Source organism: Schistocerca nitens, chromosome 3, assembly GCF_023898315.1.
Source record: "Schistocerca nitens isolate TAMUIC-IGC-003100 chromosome 3, iqSchNite1.1, whole genome shotgun sequence".
NCBI classification, from domain to species: domain Eukaryota; kingdom Metazoa; phylum Arthropoda; class Insecta; order Orthoptera; family Acrididae; genus Schistocerca; species Schistocerca nitens.
In genome coordinates, this window is record NC_064616.1 from 830,924,645 (window position 1) to 830,945,975 (window position 21,331).

General features: G+C 42.2%; 1 protein-coding gene across 1 annotated transcript in view; it reads right to left on the reverse strand.

The window, feature by feature from the left end:
* Window positions 1-21,331, reverse strand: part of LOC126248855 (glutamate [NMDA] receptor subunit 1) — a 613,579-nt gene that overhangs the window by 148,030 nt on the left and 444,218 nt on the right. The window contains exon 8 of the mRNA XM_049950286.1: window positions 9,244-9,357. Within this exon, the coding sequence (XP_049806243.1) occupies window positions 9,244-9,357 (114 nt within the window). The remainder of the gene's footprint in view (window positions 1-9,243; window positions 9,358-21,331) is intronic.

The following is a 21,331-nucleotide window of genomic DNA, read 5'->3' on the forward strand; positions in this document are numbered from 1 at the left end:
AATGTGTTTCAGCTGACGTGAAGTTATCTGTTGAGCATAAGAATGGACTACCACGAAAACTCTGTGATAACATCTCATCTTTGTAAAGCAGCTGAGTTGCATAGACGTTTTCTTCTTCTACGGAGACAATGCTGCTCGCGGTATGCACAACTTATAATAGCTTAAGCATTAATGTATTTTACCGCTGTACAGTCATTCCTACTGAATCTATAGAATCGTTTCCTTTTTGTCTTCTTCGTACTATTAGATACAGCTTTCATGGAAACAAGCTTCCGTTTGACCCTATCGTAAAAGACGAATCTTTAGAGGTAAGTAATTAAACTACGAATGGAACAAGACATCTGGATCTGATACTATAAACACGGTAATCGTCAAATACGCTCCGGAAATTTGTATTCTAATACTACGAACTTTTGTAAAAATTTAACAGACATTGAACGCGGAATGGTAGTTGGAGCCAGACGCATGGGACATGCCATTTGAGAAATCGTTAGGGTATTCAGTATTCCGAGATCCACAGTGTCAGGAGTGTGCCGAAAATACCAAATTTCAGGCATTACCTCTGACCACGGCCAAAGCAGTGGCCGACGGCCCCCACTTAACGACCGAAAGTAGTGTCGTTAGCGTAGAGTTGTCAGTGCTTACAGACAAACAACACAGCGTGAAATAACCGCAGAAATCAATGTGGGACGTACGACGAACGTATCCGGTTAGGTCAGTGCGGTGGAATTTGTCGTTAAAGAGCTATGGCAGCAGACGACCGGCGCGAGTGCCTTTGCTGACAGCACGACATCGCCTACAGCGCCTCTGCTGGGCTAGTGACCACATCGGCTGGACCCTAAACGGCCGAAAAACCGTAGCGTGGTCACGTGAGTCCCGATTTCAGTTGGTAAGAGCTGATTTTAGGGTTCGAGTGTGGTGCAGACCGCAAGAAGCCATGGACCCGAGGTGTCGACAAGGCACTGTGCTAGCTGGTGTTGGCTCCATAATGGTATGGGCTGTGTTTACGTGGAATGGACTGGGTCCTTCGGTCCAGCCGAACCGATCATTGACTGGAAACTATTACGTTTGTCTACTCGGAGGCCATCCGCATTCAGTCATGAACTTTATGTTCCCAAACAAGATGAAATTTTTATGGGTGACAACGCGCCATGGGAGAATATTCTGGACAATTCTAGCGAATGACTTGGCCACCCAGATCGCCCAACATGACTCCCATCGAACATTTATAGGACATAACCGAGAGATCAGTTCGTGCACAAAATCCTCCACCGGCAACACTTTCGCAATTATGGACGGCTATCGAAGCAGCATGGCGACTTCCAACGATTTTTTGAGTCGATGCCACATCGAGTTGCTGCACTACGCCGAGAAAAAGGAGATCCGACACAATATTAAGAGGTATCTCATGACACATGTCACCTCAGTGTATTCCTTATTGCCATTCCTCTATGTTGATTAAAGTCTTTGCTCTGATTTAGGATTATGTAACTTACCCATTATTTTAACACCTTTTCGATAAGAATGTCTTGAACATGTGGTGTTCTGTAGCTTGCAAATATTAAAAACATGTTATCAGAGATCTTGTTTTTTAAGTATGTCACATCTGACTCACGACAGTATTCTTTTGCCTTCTTATCTATAGGAGTAGCCGAGCACCTTTTTAATGTTTGCATAGAAAGTTGTTTTGAGCAACGCAGTGCTTTAATAGACGTGGTCCAGTTGGAACTGGTATGCCGTTGCGTTCCTCTGACCTTTGAACTGACTTTCACAACCAATTATTGGGGCACGTAGAGCTTAACGTCTTTTCGGAACCACGGTGCTGCTCCGAGAGGTGAAAGAAGTGATAATTGACAGATAAAATTTCTAGGACTGTCTGGGGATCGAACCTCAGACTTTTGAATTTTTAATAAGGCAACTTACCGGTATCTGTTTCGTCGTCGTTTCATCTGTTCAAGTTCATAGTTGAAAGCTTCACTCAGTCATTTTATTGCAGAAGGTCATATGTATCTGAGAGCCGACTGAAATGATTTAGAAGTAATATATTTCATGCGAGGGCATGTCGACAATTAACGCCTCCGAGTTTTTTTGTATTAAAACTCTTAGAAGCTTTTTAAATAAAATAAACGTTATTAACATTCCACACCTTTATTCTTCATGTCTACTTATTTTCGGCCCTCTGCCGTTAGAGAGCTCCGAATTGTCGGATGTAACATGGCTGTGTGTAACGTAACTATATGGGTCAGCCATGAACCATGGACCTTGTCGTTGGTGGGGAGGCTTGCGTGCCTCAGCGATACAGATGGCCGTACCGTAGGTGCAACCACAACGGAGGGGTATCTGTTGAGAGGCCAGACAAACATGTGGTTCCTGAAAAGGGGCAGCAGCCTTTTCAGTAGTTGCAGGGGCAACAGTCTGGATGATTGACTGATCTGGCCTTGTAACATTAACCAAAACGGCCTTGCTGTGCTGGTACTGCGAACGGCTGAAAGCAAGGGGAAACTACAGCCGTGATTTTTCCCGAGGACATGCAGCTCTACTGTATGATTAAATGATGATGGCGTCCTCTTGGGTAAAATATTCCGGAGGTAAAATAGTCCCCCATTCGGATCTCCGGGCGGGGACTACTCAAGAGGACGTCGTTATCAGGAGAAAGAAAACTGGCGTTCTACGGATCGGAGCGTGGAATGTCAGATCACTTAATCGGGCAGGTAGGTTAGAAAATTTGAAAAGGGAAATGGATAGGTTAAAGTTAGATATAGTGGGAATTAGTGAAGTTCGGTGGCGGGAGGAACAAGACTTTTGGTCAGGTGATTACAGGGTTATAAATACAAAATCAAATAGGGGTAATGCAGGAGTAGGTTTAATAATGAATAAAAAAATAGGAGTGCGGGTTAGCTACTACAAACAGCATAGTGAACGCATTATTGTGGCCAAGATAGACACAAAGCCCATGCCTACTACAGTAGTACAAGTTTATATGCCAACTAGCTCTGCAGATGATGAAGAAATAGATGAAATGTATGACGAGATAAAAGAAATTATTCAGGTAGTGAAGGGAGACGAAAATTTAATAGTCATGGGTGACTGGAATTCGTCAGTAGGAAAAGGGAGAGAAGGAAACATAGTAGGTGAATATGGATTGGGGGGAAGGAATGAAAGAGGAAGCCGCCTTGTAGAATTTTGCACAGAGCATAACTTAATCATAGCTAACACTTGGTTCAAGAATCATGAAAGGAGGCTGTATACATGGAAGAAGCCAGGAGATACTGACAGGTTTCAGATAGATTATATAATGGTAAGACAGAGATTTAGGAACCAGGTTTTAAATTGTAAGACATTTCCTGGGGCAGATGTGGATTCTGACCACAATCTATTGGTTATGAACTGCAGATTGAAACTGAAGAAACTGCAAAAAGGTGGGAATTTAAGGAGATGGGACCTGGATAAACTGAAAGAACCAGAGGTTGTAGAGAGTTTCAGGGAGAGCATAAGGGGACAATTGACAGGAATGGGGGAAAGAAATACAGTAGAAGAAGAATGGGTAGCTCTGAGGGATGAAGTGGTGAAGGCAGCAGACGATCAAGTAGGTAAAAAGACGAGGGCTAATAGAAATCCTTGGGTAACAGAAGAAATATTGAATTTAATTGATGAAAGGAGAAAATATAAAAATGCAGTAAATGAAGCAGGCAAAAAGGAATACAAACGTCTCAAAAATGAAATCGACAGGAAGTGCAAAATGGCTAAGCAGGGATGGCTGGAGGACAAATGTAAGGATGTAGAGGCTTGTCTCACTAGGGGTAAGATAGATACTGCCTACAGGAAAATTAAAGAGACCTTTGGAGAGAAGAGAACCACTTGTATGAATATCAAGAGCTCAGATGGAAACCCAGTTCTAAGCAAAGAAGGGAAGGCAGAAAGGTGGAAGGAGTATATAGAGGGTTTATACAAGGGAGATGTACTCGAGGACAATATTATGGAAATGGAAGAGGATGTAGATGAAGACGAAATGGGAGATACGATACTGCGTGAAGAGTTTGACAGAGCACTGAAAGACCTGAGTCGAAACAAGGCCCCGGGAGTAGACAACATTCCACTAGAACTACTGATGGCCTCGGGAGAGCCAGTCATGACAAAACTCTACCATCTAGTGAGCACGATGTATGAGACAGGTGAAATACCCTCAGACTTCAAGAAGAATATAATAATTCCAATCCCAAAGAAAGCAGGTGTTGACAGATGTGAAAATTACCGAACTATCAGTTTAATAAGTCACAGCTGCAAAATACTAACGCGAATTCTTTACAGACGAATGGAAAAACTGGTAGAAGCCGACCTCGGGGAAGATCAGTTTGGATTCCGTAGAAATGTTGGAACACGTGAGGCAATACTGACCTTACGACTTATCTTGGAAGAAAGATTAAGAAAAGGCAAACCTACGTTTCTAGCATTTGTAGACTTAGAGAAAGCTTTTGACAATGTTGACTGGAATACTCTCTTTCAAATTCTGAAGGTGGCAGGGGTAAAATACAGGGAGCGAAAGGCTATTTACAATTTGTACAGAAACCAGATGGCAGTTATAAGAGTCGAGGGGCATGAAAGGGAAGCAGTGGTTGGGAAAGGAGTGAGACAGGGTTGTAGCCTCTCCCCGATGTTATTCAATCTGTATATTGAGCAAGCAGTAAAGGAAACAAAAGAAAAGTTCGGAGTAGGTATTAAAATTCATGGAGAAGAAGTAAAAACTTTGAGGTTCGCCGATGACATTGCAATTCTGTCAGAGACAGCAAAGGACTTGGAAGAGCAGTTGAACGGAATGGACAATGTCTTGAAAGGAGGATATAAGATGAACATCAACAAAAGCAAAACGAGGATAATGGAATGTAGTCAAATTAAGTCGGGTGATGCTGAGGGAATTAGATTAGGAAATGAGACACTTAAAGTAGTAAAGGAGTTTTGCTATTTAGGGAGTAAAATAACCGATGATGGTCGAAGTAGAGAGGATATAAAATGTAGACTGGCAATGGCAAGGAAAGCGTTTCTCAAGAAGAGACATTTGTTAACATCGAGTATAGATTTAGGTGTCAGGAAGTCGTTTCTGAAAGTATTTGTATGGAGTGTAGCCATGTATGGAAGTGAGACATGGACGATAACTAGTTTGGACAAGAAGAGAATAGAAGCTTTCGAAATGTGGTGCTACAGAAGAATGCTGAAGATAAGGTGGGTAGATCACGTAACTAATGAGGAGGTATTGAATAGGATTGGGGAGAAGAGAAGTTTGTGGCACAACTTGACTAAAAGAAGGGATCGGTTGGTAGGACATGTTTTGAGGCATCAAGGGATCACAACTTTAGCATTGGAGGGCAGCGTGGAGGGTAAAAATCGTAGAGGGAGACCAAGAGATCAATACACTAAGCAGATTCAGAAGGATGTAGGTTGCAGTAGGTATTGGGAGATGAAGAAGCTTGCACAGGATAGAGTAGCATGGAGAGCTGCATCAAACCAGTCTCAGGACTGAAGACCACAACAACAACATGGGTCAGCCAAATGAAAACCGAACGCCCACCACAAGGCGACCATGGAATGGTTCCATTCAAAAGTAATCCCTGTTATACCGGAGCCAAGGTAGCCCCTGAGGGCTGGCAACCCATATTACACTACAGAGGACGAGGTTGTCTATGCCCAAGGCGTACGAAACGCACCATGGTAAACACAGGCTATTTACATACAAGATAATGGAAACAGACAATCCGAGCACTACTTCCTGCAGCGGGAGGTTGAGCCACGGCCTGCAGGAAGTATCACTACGCCAAAACCTGATTGGCTGGAGACAGCTATTTAGGGGCGAGAACCAGTCCCAAAGTTAAAAAAAATGGTTCAAATGGCTCTGAGCACTATGGGACTTAACATCTATGGTCATCAGTCCCCTAGAACTTAGAACTAATTAAACCTAACTAACCTAAGGACAGCACACAACACCCAGCCATCACGAGGCAGAGAAAATCCCTGACCCCGCCGGGAATCGAACCCGGGAACCCGGGCGTGGGAAGCGAGAACGCTACCGCACGACCACGAGATGCGGGAACCCAAAGTTCAGTTCACGCCACATGCCGACCTTATGTACTGCGACCGTTGAAGATTACGTCTTCGTCTCGGAATTGGACTGTTACTAGTGTGTGAGTGTGTTACCACGAACCTTTGTGGAAAATTAGAAGTGAACTTTTGTTTGCCTCAATTAGGAGACTTTTACTGGCTTCGTTATTGTTACCTTTCGTTTGTATGTTCAGTCATCAACCTTGTGAAATTACATCAATAAAAGTTGTGTTTGTGAAAAATTGCAAATTGTCTGTCACAACAATCCCCAAATCCATTAAAACGCTGGGAAACAAGGCGATCAATAAGTGTTTCGTAGAAAGGGATCGACCGCTGACAGATCCACAACCGCACTCAGTCTTGCACTTCCTCGTCTGAGTAAAGCCGACGTCCACAGATGTCTTTCTTCAGGTCGCCAAAAATGTAAAAGTCATATGGTGAAGGTTCCGGACTGTAAGGAGGAAGTTGCTGTGTTTCCCAACCAAATCGCCGAAGCGTGGCCTTCTTCTGATTGGCAGTGTGGGGGAGGGCGTTATCGTGCTACAAGATGATTCGGTCCGACAGCATTCCTGAGCGTTTTGACACTATGGCGTGTCGCAGTTTCTGCAAATTGTCTTCACACGCTGCGCATTGGCTGTGGTTCACATTCGAGGAACTTGACGAACCTTGTGTGAACAGCTCTAGATTTCATTGGCGGGGGATGTGCGGATGTTTATGCTGCTACCTTTGCCTTTGCCCTCGGGCTGTCTGAATGCTGTCGGATGGAATCAACCAGTTGAACGATAACGCTCGACCCCACACTGCCAATTGGACGAAAACTACGCTTCAGGGATTTGACTGGGAAACCCTGTAACGTCCTCCGCATAGTCCCGATCTTTCACGGTGTGACTTTCACATATTTGGCGACCTGAAGAAAGACATGTGTGGACGTCGGTTTCAGTCGGACAAGGAAAGAGTGGGTGCGGTTTTGGATCCGTCAGCGGCGGACTGCTTTCAAAGAAACAGGAATTGATCGTCTCATCTCCCAGTGAGATGAAAGTCTTAGCGCGTCTAGTTATTACTTTTGAATGGAACCATTCTACACTACTGGCCATTAAAATTGCTACGCCACGAAGATGACGTGCTACAGACGCGAAATTTAACCGACAGGAAGAAGATGATGTGATATGCAAATGATTAGCTTTTCAGAGCATTCACACAAGATTGGCTCCGGTGGCGACACCTACAACGTGCTGACATGAGGAAAGTTTCCAACCGATTTCTCATACACAAACAGCAGTTGACCGGCGTTGCCTGGTGAAATGTTGTTGTGATGCCTCGTGTAAGGAGGAGAAATGCGTACCATCACGTTTCCGACTTTGATAAAGGTCGGATAGTAGCCTATCGCGATTACGGTTTATCGTATCGCGACATTGCTGCTCGCGTTGGTCGAGATCCAATGAAATTTAGCTTAATATGGAATCGGTGGTTTCAGGAGGGTAATACGGAACGCCGTGCTGGATCCCAACGGCCTCGCATCACTAGCAGTCGAGATGACAGACATCTTATCCGCATGGCTGTAACGGATCGTGTAGCCACGTCTCGATCCCTGAGTCAACAGATGGGGACGTTTGCAATCTGCACGAACAGTTCGACGACGTTTGCAGCAGCAGCATGGACTATCAGCTCGGAGACTATGGCTACGGTTACCCTTGACGCTGCATCACAGATAGGATGTGATGGTGTACTCAACGACGAACCTGGGTGCACGAATGGCAAAACGTCTTTTTTTTTCGGATGAATCCAGGTTCTTTTTACAGCATCACGACGGTCGCATCCGTGTTTGGCGGCATCGCGGTGAACGCACGTTGGAAGCGTGTATTCATCGCCATATTGGCGTATCACCCGGCGTGATGGTAGTAGGGTGCCATTGGTTACACATCTCGGTCACCTCTTGTTCACACTGACGGCACTTTGAACAGTGGACGTTACATTTCAGATGTGTTACGACCCGTGGCTCTACCCTTCATTCGATCCCTGCGAAACCCTACATTTCAGCAGGATAATGCAGTACAGCATGTTGCAGGTCCTGTACGGGCCTTTCTGGATACAGAAAATGTTCGACTGCTGCCCTGGCCAGCACATTCTCCAGATCTCTCACCAATTGAAAACTTCTGGTCAATAGTGGCCGAGCAACTGGCTCGTCACAATACGCCAGTTTACTCTTGATGAACTGTGGTATCGTGTTTAAGCTGCATGGGCAGCTGTGCCTGTACACGCCATCCAAGCTCTGTTTGACTGAATGCCCAGGAGTATCAAGGCCGTTATTACGGCCAGAGGTGGTTGTTCTGGGTACTGATTTCTCAGGATGTCTGCACCCAAACTGCGTGAAAATGTAATCACATGTCAGTTCTAGTATAATGTATTTGTCCAATGAATAGCCGTTTATCAACTGCATTTCTTCTTGGTGTAGCAATTTTAATGGCCAGAAGTGTAAGAACCCGCTTTCTATGACGGCTGTTCGATTTTAATTTGACCGGCCCGCACACGTCGAGGCGTGAGGCACATCGTGCTGAAATCAAGTTTCTAATTCAAAGAGTTCGTCCACCCATGGAGCACTCTCTCGTTCAGCATGACAATGCCAGTCCATAGATGAGCGCTGCGACATCTGCAATAACCGATGACTTAAGTTCATTGTCATCGTTCATCCTGTATACAGTCCCGATGTAACTCCATCCGATTTTCATCTGCTTAATTGTTAAAGAATACCTTCAAGGACTTCACTTTGATTGTGACAAAGCGTGGATGGATCAACAAAGTGATACATTTTACAATGACAGTATAAACAAAACGGTCTCTCGTTGGCAAAATTTGGTTCGTCGCCAGAGTGACAACGTAGACACATAAATATGTAAATATGAAGAATAAAAATGTAGGATGTCGACAAGGTTTATTTTATTTAAAAAGCTTTAAGAGTTTTAACATAAAAAATTGAGGGTGTTACTTTTCAGCACGCCTTCCCTTAAATGAGATGTTGCTTTATCACACTGAATATACTGATTTATAGTAATACTCATTGCAAAATAAAATCAGACAAAAATAGCCATCTTCTCTGGAACACTGTCTTAAAACTACACAAAAAATTATGGTAAGTGCGATTGTGTTTGCACTTACTCAAATAATATTTTTCCAGTTTCCCAGATAGAGCCAGACGTGTCGCAGTCGTTTGGAGCTTCCGTTATGTTCTCCGTTTGATTCATTGCTTTTAGAGCTGATGCCAGCACATAGCTGAAACAAAACATTACAGTTACCATTCATTATATGCCCATATCAATACCTTACGTCTAATTTTCATGGAATGCTTCTTAGTATGAATTAGTAAAACCTCAGTATGTAAAGAGTATCTAACAGGAAGGAGGATTTAATAATTTGGTTTAATTTTTTTTTCAAATTACAGTTCAGAGATTTCGAAAATAAACTTGAATCATTCACTCTGTGTAGCAAATAGCAGCGGTAAGGTATCCATTTTGTTGTTGTGGTCTTCAGTACAAACACTGGTTTGATGCAGCTCTCCAAGCTATTCTATCCTGTGCAAGCCTATCATCTCAACATAACTACTGCAACCTACATCCTTTGAATCTACTTACTGTATTCTTCTCTTCGTCTACCTCTAGATTTTTACCCTCCGCCACCCCCACCCCCCACCCCACTTCCCTGCAATACTAATTTGGTGATCCCTTGATGTCTCAGATGTGTTCTATCAGCCGATACCTTCTTTCAGTCAAGCTGTGCCGCAAATTTCCATTCGCCCTATTTCTATTCAGTACCTCCTCATTAGTTACGTGATCTACCCATCTAATCTTCAGTATTCTTCTGTAGCACCGCATTTCAAAAGCTTCTATTCTCTTCTCGTCTAAACTATTTATCATCCATGCTTCATTTCCGTACGTGGCTACACTCCAGACAAATACCTTCAGAAAAGGCTTCCTAACACTTAAAATTACATTTGATGATAACAAATTTCTCCTCTTCAAAAACATTTTTCTTGCCATTGCCAGCCTGCATTTTATAGCCTCTCTACTTTGGCAGTCATCAGGTATTTTGCTGCCCAGATAACAAAACTCGTCGCCACTTTAACTGTCTCGTTTCCTAATCTAATTTCCTCAGCACCGCCCGATTTAATTCGACTACATTCCCATATCCTCCTTTCAAGGCAATGTCCATTCCTTTTAACTGATCCTCCAAGTTCTTTGCTGTCTATGAGAGAATTACAGTATCATCGGCAAATCTGTAAGTATTTATTTCTTCTCCCTGAACTTTAATTCCTACTCCAAATTTTTCTTTGGTTTCCTTTACTGCTTGCTCAATATAAAGTTTGAATAACATCGGGGATAGGCTACAACTCTGTCTCATTCACTTCCTAACCACTGCTTCCATGCCTGTCGACTCATAAATCTGCTGTCTGGTTTCTGTACAAGTTGTACATATCCTTTTGCTCCCTGTATTTTACCTCTGCTACCTTCAGAATTTCAAAGATACTATTCCAGTCAAACATTGTCAAAAGCTTTCTCTAACTCTAAAAATGTTACAAACGTAGGTTTCCGTTTCCTTAACCTATCTTCTAAGATAAGTCATAGGATCAGTATTTCTTCGAAATCCAAACTGATCTCCGAGGTCTGCTTCTACCAGTTTTTACATTTTTCTGTAAAGAATTCGTGTTAGTATTTTGCAACTGTGACTTATTAAACTGATAGTTTGGTAATTTTCATACTTGTCAGGAATTGCTTTCTTTGGAATTGGAGTTACTGAATTCTTCTTGACGTCTGAGGGCATGGCTCATACATCTCGCTCACCAGATGGAAGAGTTTTGTCATGGCTGGTTCTCCCAACACTGTCAGTAATTCTCATGAAATGTCGTCTACCCCTGTGGCCTTGTTGTGACTTAGGTCTTCCAGTGCTTTGTCAAATTCATCTCACGGTATCATGTCTTCCATTTCATTTTCATCTACGTCCTCTTCGATTTCTGTAACATTGCCTTCAAGTTCATCTCACTTGTATAGACCCTCTATATACTCCTCCCAACTTTCAGCTTTCCCTTCTTTGCATACGACAGGCTTTCCGTCTGAGCTCTTGATATTCATGGAGGTGCTTCTTTTTTCTCCAAATGGCTCTTTAATTTCCCTGTAGGCGCTATTTACCTTTCCCCTAATGAAATTTTCTTCTAAATCCTTACATTTGTCTACTAGTCACTTCTGTGTAGCCATTTTGCACTTCCTGTCAATCTTATTTTTTAGACGTTTGTATTTCCTTTCGCCTGCTTCTTTTGGTGCATTTTTACATTTTCTCGTACCATCAATTAAATTCAATGAATTTCTAATAGGCCTTGTCTTTCTACGTGTTTGATCCTCCACTGCCTTCGCTATTTCATCTCTTAAAGATACCCATCCATCTTTTACCGTATTCCTTTCCCCTGTTGCCCAATTATCTCTCTGGAAATCTCAACAACGTACGGTTCTTTCAACTTATACATGTTCGCTAGAAATAGAAGTCAAATATTTCAACAAATATTGGTGAAATGGGTGAAATATTTGTGATACACGATATGATCAAAACTATCTGGACACCCCCAAAAACATACGTTTCTCGTATTAGCTGCATTGGTACTACATATCAGCGACCACCGTAGTCATTAGACATCGTGAGACAGCAGAATGGGGCGCTCCACGGAACTCACGGACTTCGAACGGGGTCAGGTGAATGGGTGTCACTTGTGTCATATGTCTGTACGCGAGATTTCCACACTCCTAAACATCTCTAGGTCCACTGTTTCCGATGTGAAGGTGAAGTAGAAACGTGAAGGGACACGTACAGCAAAAAAGCGTACAGCCCGACCTCGTCTGTTGACTGACAGAGACTGCCGACTTTTGAAGAGGGTCGTAATGTGTAATAAGCAGACATCTATTCAGACCATCTCACAGGAATTCTAAACTGCATCAGGATCCACTTCAAGTACTATGACAGTTAGTCGCGAGGTGAGAAAACCTGGATTTTATGGTCGAGCGGGTGCTCATAAGCCACACACCATGTTGGTAAATGCCAAACGACGCCGCGCTTGTTGTAAGTAGCGTAAACATTGGATGATTGAACAGTGGGAAAACGTTGTGTGAAGTGACGAATCACGGTACAGAATGTGGCGATCCGATGGCATTGTTGGGGTATGACGAATGCCTGTGAACGTCATCTGCCAGCGTGTGTAGTGCCAACAGTAAAATTCTGAGGCGGTGGTGTTATGGTGTAGTCGTGTTTTTCATGGGAGGGGCTTTCCCCCTCGTTGTTTTGCGTGGCTCTATCATAGCACAGGCCTACACTGATATTTTAAGCACCTTCTTGCTTCCCACTGTTGAAGAGCAATGCGGGGATGTCGATTGCATCTTTCATCACGATCGAGAACCTGTTCGTAATGCACGCTCTGTGGAGGAGTGGTTACACGACAATAATATCCCTGTAATGGACTGGCTTGCACAGAGTCCTGACCTGAATCATATAGAACACCTTTGGGATGTTTTGGAACGCCGACTACATGCCAGGCCTCACCGACTGACATCGATACCTCTCCTCAGTGCAGCGCTCCGTGAATAATGGACTGTCATTCCCCAAGAAACCTTCCAGCACGTATGCCTGCGAGAGTGGAAGCTGTCATCAAGACTAAGGGTTGGCCAGCACCATGCTGAATTCCAGCATTACCGATGGAGGGCGCCACGAACTTGTAAGTCATTTTCAGCCAGGTGTCCAGATATTTTTGATCACATAACGTATGTGCGTATATGGGGAAATTCGTGGCTATAAAGCTCCTTCTGAATCCATGAGTCAATTTCAATCAGATTTGATAAATATATTCTTACAATCTGGAAGGAAATCCTGTGGGCAGCAGCCTCCTACTGGGTTGGAGTTTATAACATGGAGAGAGAAAGGGATGGAGGAGATGGAGAGGGGTAAGGAGGACATGGAGACAGGTAGGTGGAGTAAGAGTGGGACAGGGAAAGGGGAGGCTGAAATGGACAGAGAAAAGGAAGAGGAGGAGCTGGACAGAGAGATGATAGAGAAGGAATGGGCAAAAAGATGCAGGAGATGAACAGTGGGGGAGGGAAGAGTAGATGGACAGAGAGAGGGGGTGGAGGAGATGTACAGAGAGGGACATAGGTGGAGATGGACAGAAAGTCGGGGGGGGGGGGGGGTGAGTGTAGGTGTAGGACAGAGAAGAGCATCAGAGGAGATGGACAGAGAGAGGGGGAGAAGGAGATGGATAGAGAGGGAGCCAGGAGGAGATGGACAGAAACTGGGGGGTGGGGTGGGGTGGAGGTGTAGGACAGAGAAGGGGGTCAGAGGAGATGGACAGAGAGAGGGGGAGAAGGAGAAGGACATAGAGGGAGCCAGGAGGAGATGGACAGAAACTGGGTGGGGAGGTGGCAGGTGGGGAGGAGGTGAAGGACAGAGAGAGGGGGTTAGGGGAGATGGACAGAGACAGGGTGAGGAGGAGATGGACAGAGAGGGAGGCAGGTGGAGATGGACAGAAAGTGGGGGGGGGGGGGCTGGAGGTGTAGGACAGAGAAGAGGGTCAGAGGAGATGAACAGAGAGAGGAGGCTGGAGGAGATGGAGGCAGGGAGGGAAAGGGTAGATGGGCTAACAGAAGATTGGAATAAATACACACATGGGGAACACTGGGTACTCAGCTAGTAAACTACAGAGCATATTGTTTGAGAACAAACCTCAGTTAATAATGGCATATGTTACTGAACTTCAAGTCATTTGGTGTGTTTGCATTTGTGATGCACACAGTGGAATTTTGTCTTTAGTGGGTAAAGTGTGTACTGAAGAAGCATCTGTCTGCATACAGAGTGTGTATGGTATGTGCATGCATGTGCAAGTGTGTGCTGTGCTGTGTGTGTGTGTGTGTGTGTGTGTGTGTGCAAGCCTCAGTATCGTGTCTATGCTAAAATACTCAACATACTCCAAGACAAATGTGGGGTAAAATGTTAAAACTAAGAACATTTAACGTAACATTCTGGCAATATTTCATTCTCTCTATCCCGTTTTCACTCATATTCTCTCACTCACAAAGTTCAGCCATACATGTTATATAATTGTTTCGATGTTTCTGTTAAAATACCGTAATCTCTTCATCTGATAACATAAAGACAAGATCAAATGACAAGCTATTCTGTTTTCCAGACTAAATATAAGATACATTCAGTTACAATGGACGTACAGATATGTGTGTTCTGCAAGAAACAGGCATTGGTAGGTCTCTCTTGAGCAGAAATTCGTGCTCATTGATGTCTTTACTTGCCATAGCTTATCATCCATCATTTCCAGCCACTCTTCTTCCCACTGACGCAAGCTCAAGAGACAGGCAAGAGAGAACATACAGCCACCGGATTGTCGGTTCTCACTACAAGGTGCACAAGTGCTAATTCGTTCCCTTGGATTTCGATTCGCAGAATGTTTATAATGAGAGTACAGCACTTTTCTCTAACGAGTTACTACGTAACGATTCAAATACGTGTAGTTTTGTATAAAAGCTTGTTTGGTTTGTAATTTAGTTACCTAGCATTTTACTATGCCCTTTTTCTGTTTTTTTTAGACATCATTCTTAATGACTTAATCATGATAAGGATTCAAAATCTGTAAGCATACCATTTAAGTGGCATGAAAAAGAAACATATAACAAAAAACTTTTGTCTGTCTTTAATTTTTAGTTGGGCCTTGGCTGCGTTTTGTCGCCGTTTGAATTGTCGCACTACCACACACCTAACCTAAACCACACAGGCTGCCTCCTTGTGTGGACTAAGGAGTGTAGGATACCACGGGGGAGAGATTCATTTGGTGATGAACGCTTTCCTGATGTTCAAAAGTAACCACCAAGCTGTACAACTTTCTCAGCTGATAATCCGACTTGGGGGCGTCATTTTGGCGACTACCCTGTTTGTCAGTGAGTTGTTCTGTTTGTTAGTGGACCCAGGCTGGGAATCGATTAATGGCGTCGGGATAATAAGTCACTTCCCACTGAATAGAGTTTGTGACAGCTGGAGAGCAGAGAAAGATGTCTCTGGTTGAGGATGACAATATAGCACTGCTTAAGTGGGTGTTGTTGTCACTGTTATGTATATATAGCGCTTGAGAAAGCACAAACCTCTCCACTCAATACCTGGAACACTTTTGTGGCACTGGAACGATCCCGCAGCAGGAGGTGGTGGGTGAGTTGTGATGCGCCATCAGTGAGACCAAAGCCTCTTACGGCAGTAGGTAAAGTGATCATATTATTGTACTGCATTGCATGTGAACTGCAGAAGCAATTACTTGAATGTTTTGAGCCAGGTCGACACCACATTAGATTAGATTAGTGCTTGTTCCATAGATCATGAATACGACACTTCGTAATGATGTGGAACGTGTCAGGTTAATAAAAGGTGTCTATACAAGATATTACATTAGACAAAATATTACATGACACTCAATATTTTTAATTTTTTGTGGGGTTTGAGGAAATTACCCACTTATTATATCCAAAAATTCATCTAATGAGTAGAAGGAGTTGCCATTAAGAAATTCTTTTAACTTCCTTTTAAAAGATATATGGCTATCTGTCAGACTTTTGATGCTATTAGGTAAGTGATCAAAGACTTTTGTGGCAGCATAATTTACCCCCTTCTGAGCCAAAGTTAGATTTAACCTTGAGTAGTGAAGTTCATCCTTTCTCCTAGTGTTGTAGCCATGTACACTGCTATTACTTTTGGATTCGTTCGGATTGTTAATAACAAATTTCATAAGTGAATATATATATTGTGAGGCTACAGTGAAGATCTGTAGCTCTTTAAATAAGTGCCTGCAGGATGATCTTGGATGAGCTCCAGCAATTATTCTGATTACACGCTTTTGTGCAATGAACACTCTTTCACTCAGTGATGAGTTACCCCAGAATATGATGCCATACGAAAGCAGAGAATGAAAATAGGCGTGGTAAGCTAATTTACTCAGATGTATATCGCCAAAATTTGCTATGACCCTAATAGCATAAGTTACTGAACTCAATCGTTTCAGCAGATCCTCAGTGTGTTTTTTCCAGTTCAACCCCTCATCAATGCATACACCTAGAAATTTTGAATATTCTACCTTTGCTATCGATTTATGATCGAAGTCTATATTTATTAATGGGGTCATTCCATTTACTGTGTGGAACTGTATATACTGTGTTTTGTCAAAGTTTAATGAGAGACCATTTGCAGAGAACCACTTAATGATTTTCTGAAAAACATCATTTACAATTTCACCAGTTAATTCTTGTCTGTTGGGTGTGATAGCTATACCTGTATCATCGTCAAAAAGTACCAGCTTTGCATCTTCGTGAATATAGAATGGCAAGTCATTAATATATATTAAGCACAGCAGAGGACCCAAGACCGAACCTTGCGGCACGCCATTCTTGATTGTTCCCCAGTTTGAGAAATCACCAGTTTTTTGCATATTATGTGAACTGTTTATTTCAACTTTTTGCACTCTTCCATTTAGGAATGATTTAAACCATTTGAGCACTGTCCCATTCATACCACAGTACTTGAGCTTATCTAGAAGTATTCCATGTTTTACACAGTCAAAAGCCTTTGGTAGATCACAAAAAATCCCAATGGGTGTCTGCTGGTTACTCAGAGCATTTAATATTTCATTAGTGAAAGTATATATAGCATTTTCCGTTGAAAAACCCTTATGGAAACCAAACTGACATTTTGTTAAAACTTTATTATTACAAAGGTGTGAAGCTACTCTACAATACATTACTTTTTCAAGAATTTTGGATAAGGCCATCAGAAGAGAGATTGGGCGGTAGTTGTTGACATCAGACGTATCCCCTTTTTTATGCAGTGGTTTAACAATGGCATACTTCAGTCTATCTGGGAAAATACCCTGCTTCAGAGAGCTATTACATATGTGGCTAAGAATCCCATTTATTTCTTGGGAACAAGCTTTTATTATCTTGCTGGAAATGCCATCAATTCCATGTGAGCTTTTATTCTTGAGAGAGTTTATTATCTTCCTAATTTCAGAAGGAGAGGTGGGTGGAATTTCAATTGTATCAAATGGTGTGGGTAAGGCCTCTTCCATTAACTGCCTTTCTTCTTCCAATGAATATTTAGATCCTATTTTCTCTATAACATTTAAAAAATGGTTATTCAAAATATTTTCCACTTCCGGCTTGTTGTTTATCAAGTTTCCATTCGCTTTGATGGTGATGCCGTCATCCTGTACTCTTGGTTGTCCTGTCTCCCTTGTAATAATATTCCAAATTGTTTTGATTTTGTTATCAGAGGTATTAATCTCAGAATATGATGCACATGCTTCTGGACTTTTTAATAACCTTTCTTAATGTAGCACAGTGGTTTTTATAATATTTGGCTGTTTGTGGGTCATTACCCTTTCTTGCTGTTAGATTCAGTTCCCTTTTGTGGTTACAAGATATTTTTATTCCTTTAGTAAGCCAAGGTTTTTTGCACGGTTTCTTATAATTAGATTTAACTACTTTCTTGGGGAAACAGTTTTCAAATTCTCTGACAAGTGTATCATGAAATAAGTTGTATATTAAATTAGCATTGGGTTCCTTGTACACCTCATCCCAGTCTAACTCCTGAAGATTTTCTCTGAAATTTCTAATTGTTGAGTCATTAATTGAACGCACAACTTTGGAGGGTAGTTTTGAATTATTGAATGGAGCTATGCCATATACTGTAACTAGCTGAGCATCATGATCAGAAAGCCCATTCTCAAGAGGACAAGAATTTATGTTTTTAAACCTATCTTGGTCTATAGAAATGTTATCTATCAATGTGCTGCTGTCCTTTACTACCCGAGTAGGAAACTTAATGACAGATGTCAAATTGAAAGAACCGAGCAAGACTTCCAGGTCATTCTTCCTATTACACTCTTTCAGAGAATCAACATTAAAGTCCCCACAAATAATAATTTGCTTTTCCCTATCTGACAGATAGCACAACAAGGCATCCAGGTTTTCCAGGAATAAATGAAAGTTTCCTGAAGGGGACCTATATACTGTTACAATTATAAAAGAGCCCTCCTTCAGTTTAAGTTGACCGGCACATGTTTCTATATGTTGCTCTAGACAAAACGTTTTTGTATCTAAGCTTTCTACACAGTGATAACTTTTGACGTATATGGCAACTCCTCCTCCCACCTTATTCTCTCTACTCATATGTTCAGCTAGTTTATAACCACTGATTTAACCTTTTCCATGTCAGACACAATGTGATGCTCAGACAGGCATAGTATATCCATTACATTATCAGATTCAATGTCATCTAAACAAACCAGGAGCTCATCTACTTTATTCTTCAATCCCGGAATATTTTGGTGAAAAATGGCAACATTATTTTTTACTTTACTTGTGTAGGAATATACTTTTTTCTTTAATCCACCAATATTTTGGTTAAATATGGTAACATTATTATTTACTTTCCTGTTGTGAGAATTTTGTGAGTTTTGGACCTCTTTAGCACCTGCCTGCCTGAACTTCTCATTGGAGTCTTATACGTTTTCATAAACGCAGTAAGACAACAAGTTTGTTTGCGTAGCCATCTTCCGCAGCAAGTTCAGAAATACTTGTTTTGTAAATAAAACCACCTAGTCCTGCTGCCACTTTTTTCCCAGGCGCGTTTCACCTTTTTCTTGTTCTAAGGCATCATTAATGGGATGATGGGCCCAGACCAGAGTTAAGATCAACCATGTGATAGAGAATGTCCTAACTGCAAAAGGACATCTGTGAAGTTAGAATGTGTTTCTTGTAAATAAAAGCACTGGAATCGTCCTGTGTCCTTAAACACTTAATGGTATACTACAATAAGGAAGTAATATGTGTGATGACGATTTTCGTTTTATTCCCCATAATCCTGTTATCAACTTGGGTGATGTATAACAGATGGAGAAACTGCATGAGGGGCTCCATGGTTCCAAGTCAATAGTGTTTGAAAATTCGTCAAATAAAACTAAGATTGAGACATCTATCAGCTTATTACGTATTTTGTTTTTAACCATAACAGATATGCTAATAGATCTGCCTTTGGCTGTTACATATACTTGTGATAAATGTAGGTTTTGTTCGCTGGTTGCTGTAGGTCATTTGCTTTGTGAGTGTACTTGCCAGTGTAGGTCTTTTCGCTTACATCAGTCTTAATCAGCATGCTAATTCCTGCTCCAGTTCCTTCACAATAATATTGAAAGGGTGGGCGACATTTATGCTTTATATATGTTTTATGTATTGTGTGTCTTTGTCACTTTGCTATAACGTTCACACTTAGACTCTCTAGTTTCCTGGCTGCTCTTACATTCTAAGTAAATAGGTGGATCCTGACTCCAGAGAGTGTCAGCCACACCATGGTTGACCCACACCGATGGAGAGGGACGTCAGGTGCCAAGTTTCGGAACAGTCCTGCCCTAGTTTCTGGATTCTTTCATGCAAGTGCGTTTTGTGTGGAACACTGGTATTCAAACATCGAGAATTTCACTTCACCTCTTTCTTCTAGTTTATTTTAGATTCATGCGCATTTAGTGCACGGTTGTAGCTATAGCAGCTGCATGATTGTTTCATGAGTCTGAGTGAGCTGTGGGAAAAAGTGGGAGAGGAAGTTAGTCGCTACTTACCTGGCGGCCGCCCTGAAGGGGAGATACTTGACGCAGTAGGATTTCGCCAGCTTAGAATCAGCACCAATGGTTGAGCGCTACATAAGCAGGCGCTGGGATGATTCCAGCAGCGGGGTACCCTGTCTGTACAAGGGAGTGGTGCCTGTGGATACTGACGAACTGCGGAGGTGGAAGAACATTGGAGATGAGGATGATCTGGCCATCCTATAATTGATATTTTGGGCTCATCCTATTGTGGTAATGTTTGTCTTGCAGATGTAGTTGCCAGCCCATAACTGGTATCTTTGGCACGGGGTTTCGAGACTTTAGGCATGATCAGACCATGGGTTGTATTCAGTTTATAAGCATCATTCAATAGAAGTACGTGTAGCCCACCAGCGATTTATTGGGCAAAGCATGGTGCCCGGGACTATGTGTAATATCGTGTCAAGATTCAACCAACTACTAACGACAAATTCTGTGGTTGTCTTACAAATCCAGTACGGTATTACAAATTTGCTCATCCATTACCAAAACAGTCTCATCCCCATTATATCATACTAATTAACTGTGTCAATAATTGTGTGTGGTTTGATTTCATTATTCCATCAGACCTCATGATAACAAATTGCTGTACATTGTTGATCTCATATGAGCACATATGGAGAAAATCAATGTTATAATGCAACTGGCCCTAGTATTAAATTAAATTACTTAGAAATTCTAACCATTTAATGATAATGTAGAGGTACCGACGCCATAACCCAGTTACTTGGGCCTATATTGACAGTTGGGTTCACGCGAACTGTCTGTTTCACGCAGGTCCAGGTGGAGTGGACTCTTTTACCGAAATAAGGTCCGGAGCTCGCTTGTTATCTCGCATTAAAATGGCTTTCATCTGCCTTTTCTTATGCTAAGCAAGCAGAATTCATGTTAATTGATTAAAGAAATTTTTGATTATTGAAGAAAATTTACTTCAGGCCAACACTGATACAATTACTATGAGGTTTCTTAGTTGAAAGCAAATAAAAAAAGAAAGTGAATTGAACCTAAGTTGCTGGCACAATCGTTAATATATATTTTTTTTGTGTGTTTGTGGGTTCTGGTCCACTCTAGCTTTACTTGCAGCATTGTATCGTCGGATTCAGCACTTTGGAGAAATTTTTGTTGAGCTTTGTAGTATTGGACATAAGTAGCAACAGGAATCTTGGCTTACACTAACGAAAATAAATTTATCTGGGACAGAAGTTTAGGCGAATCAAGACAGCGAGCCAGAGCATGGTTAGAAGAGAGATAGAAGTGGCAGATAAAAGTTGTGTAACTGGTCATAGTAGGAGAGCCGGGCGTAATGAAATAAGTGAACATGATCGGCTATTTAACATTGGGGATAGAGCCGGAGTAGCGGATAACGAGTGCACAAAGGGTGTGAGGCCAGTGCAAAACGGGGAAGAGGGGATTGTTGAGTGCAGAAGAGGATGTAAGGGCAGATTTTCTTTTATCCAGTAATGCTCGACTGAATCAGTCTGGCACATTGGTAGTGTCCCCCCACCCCCCCTGCTCGACGTCCTACTCGACAAC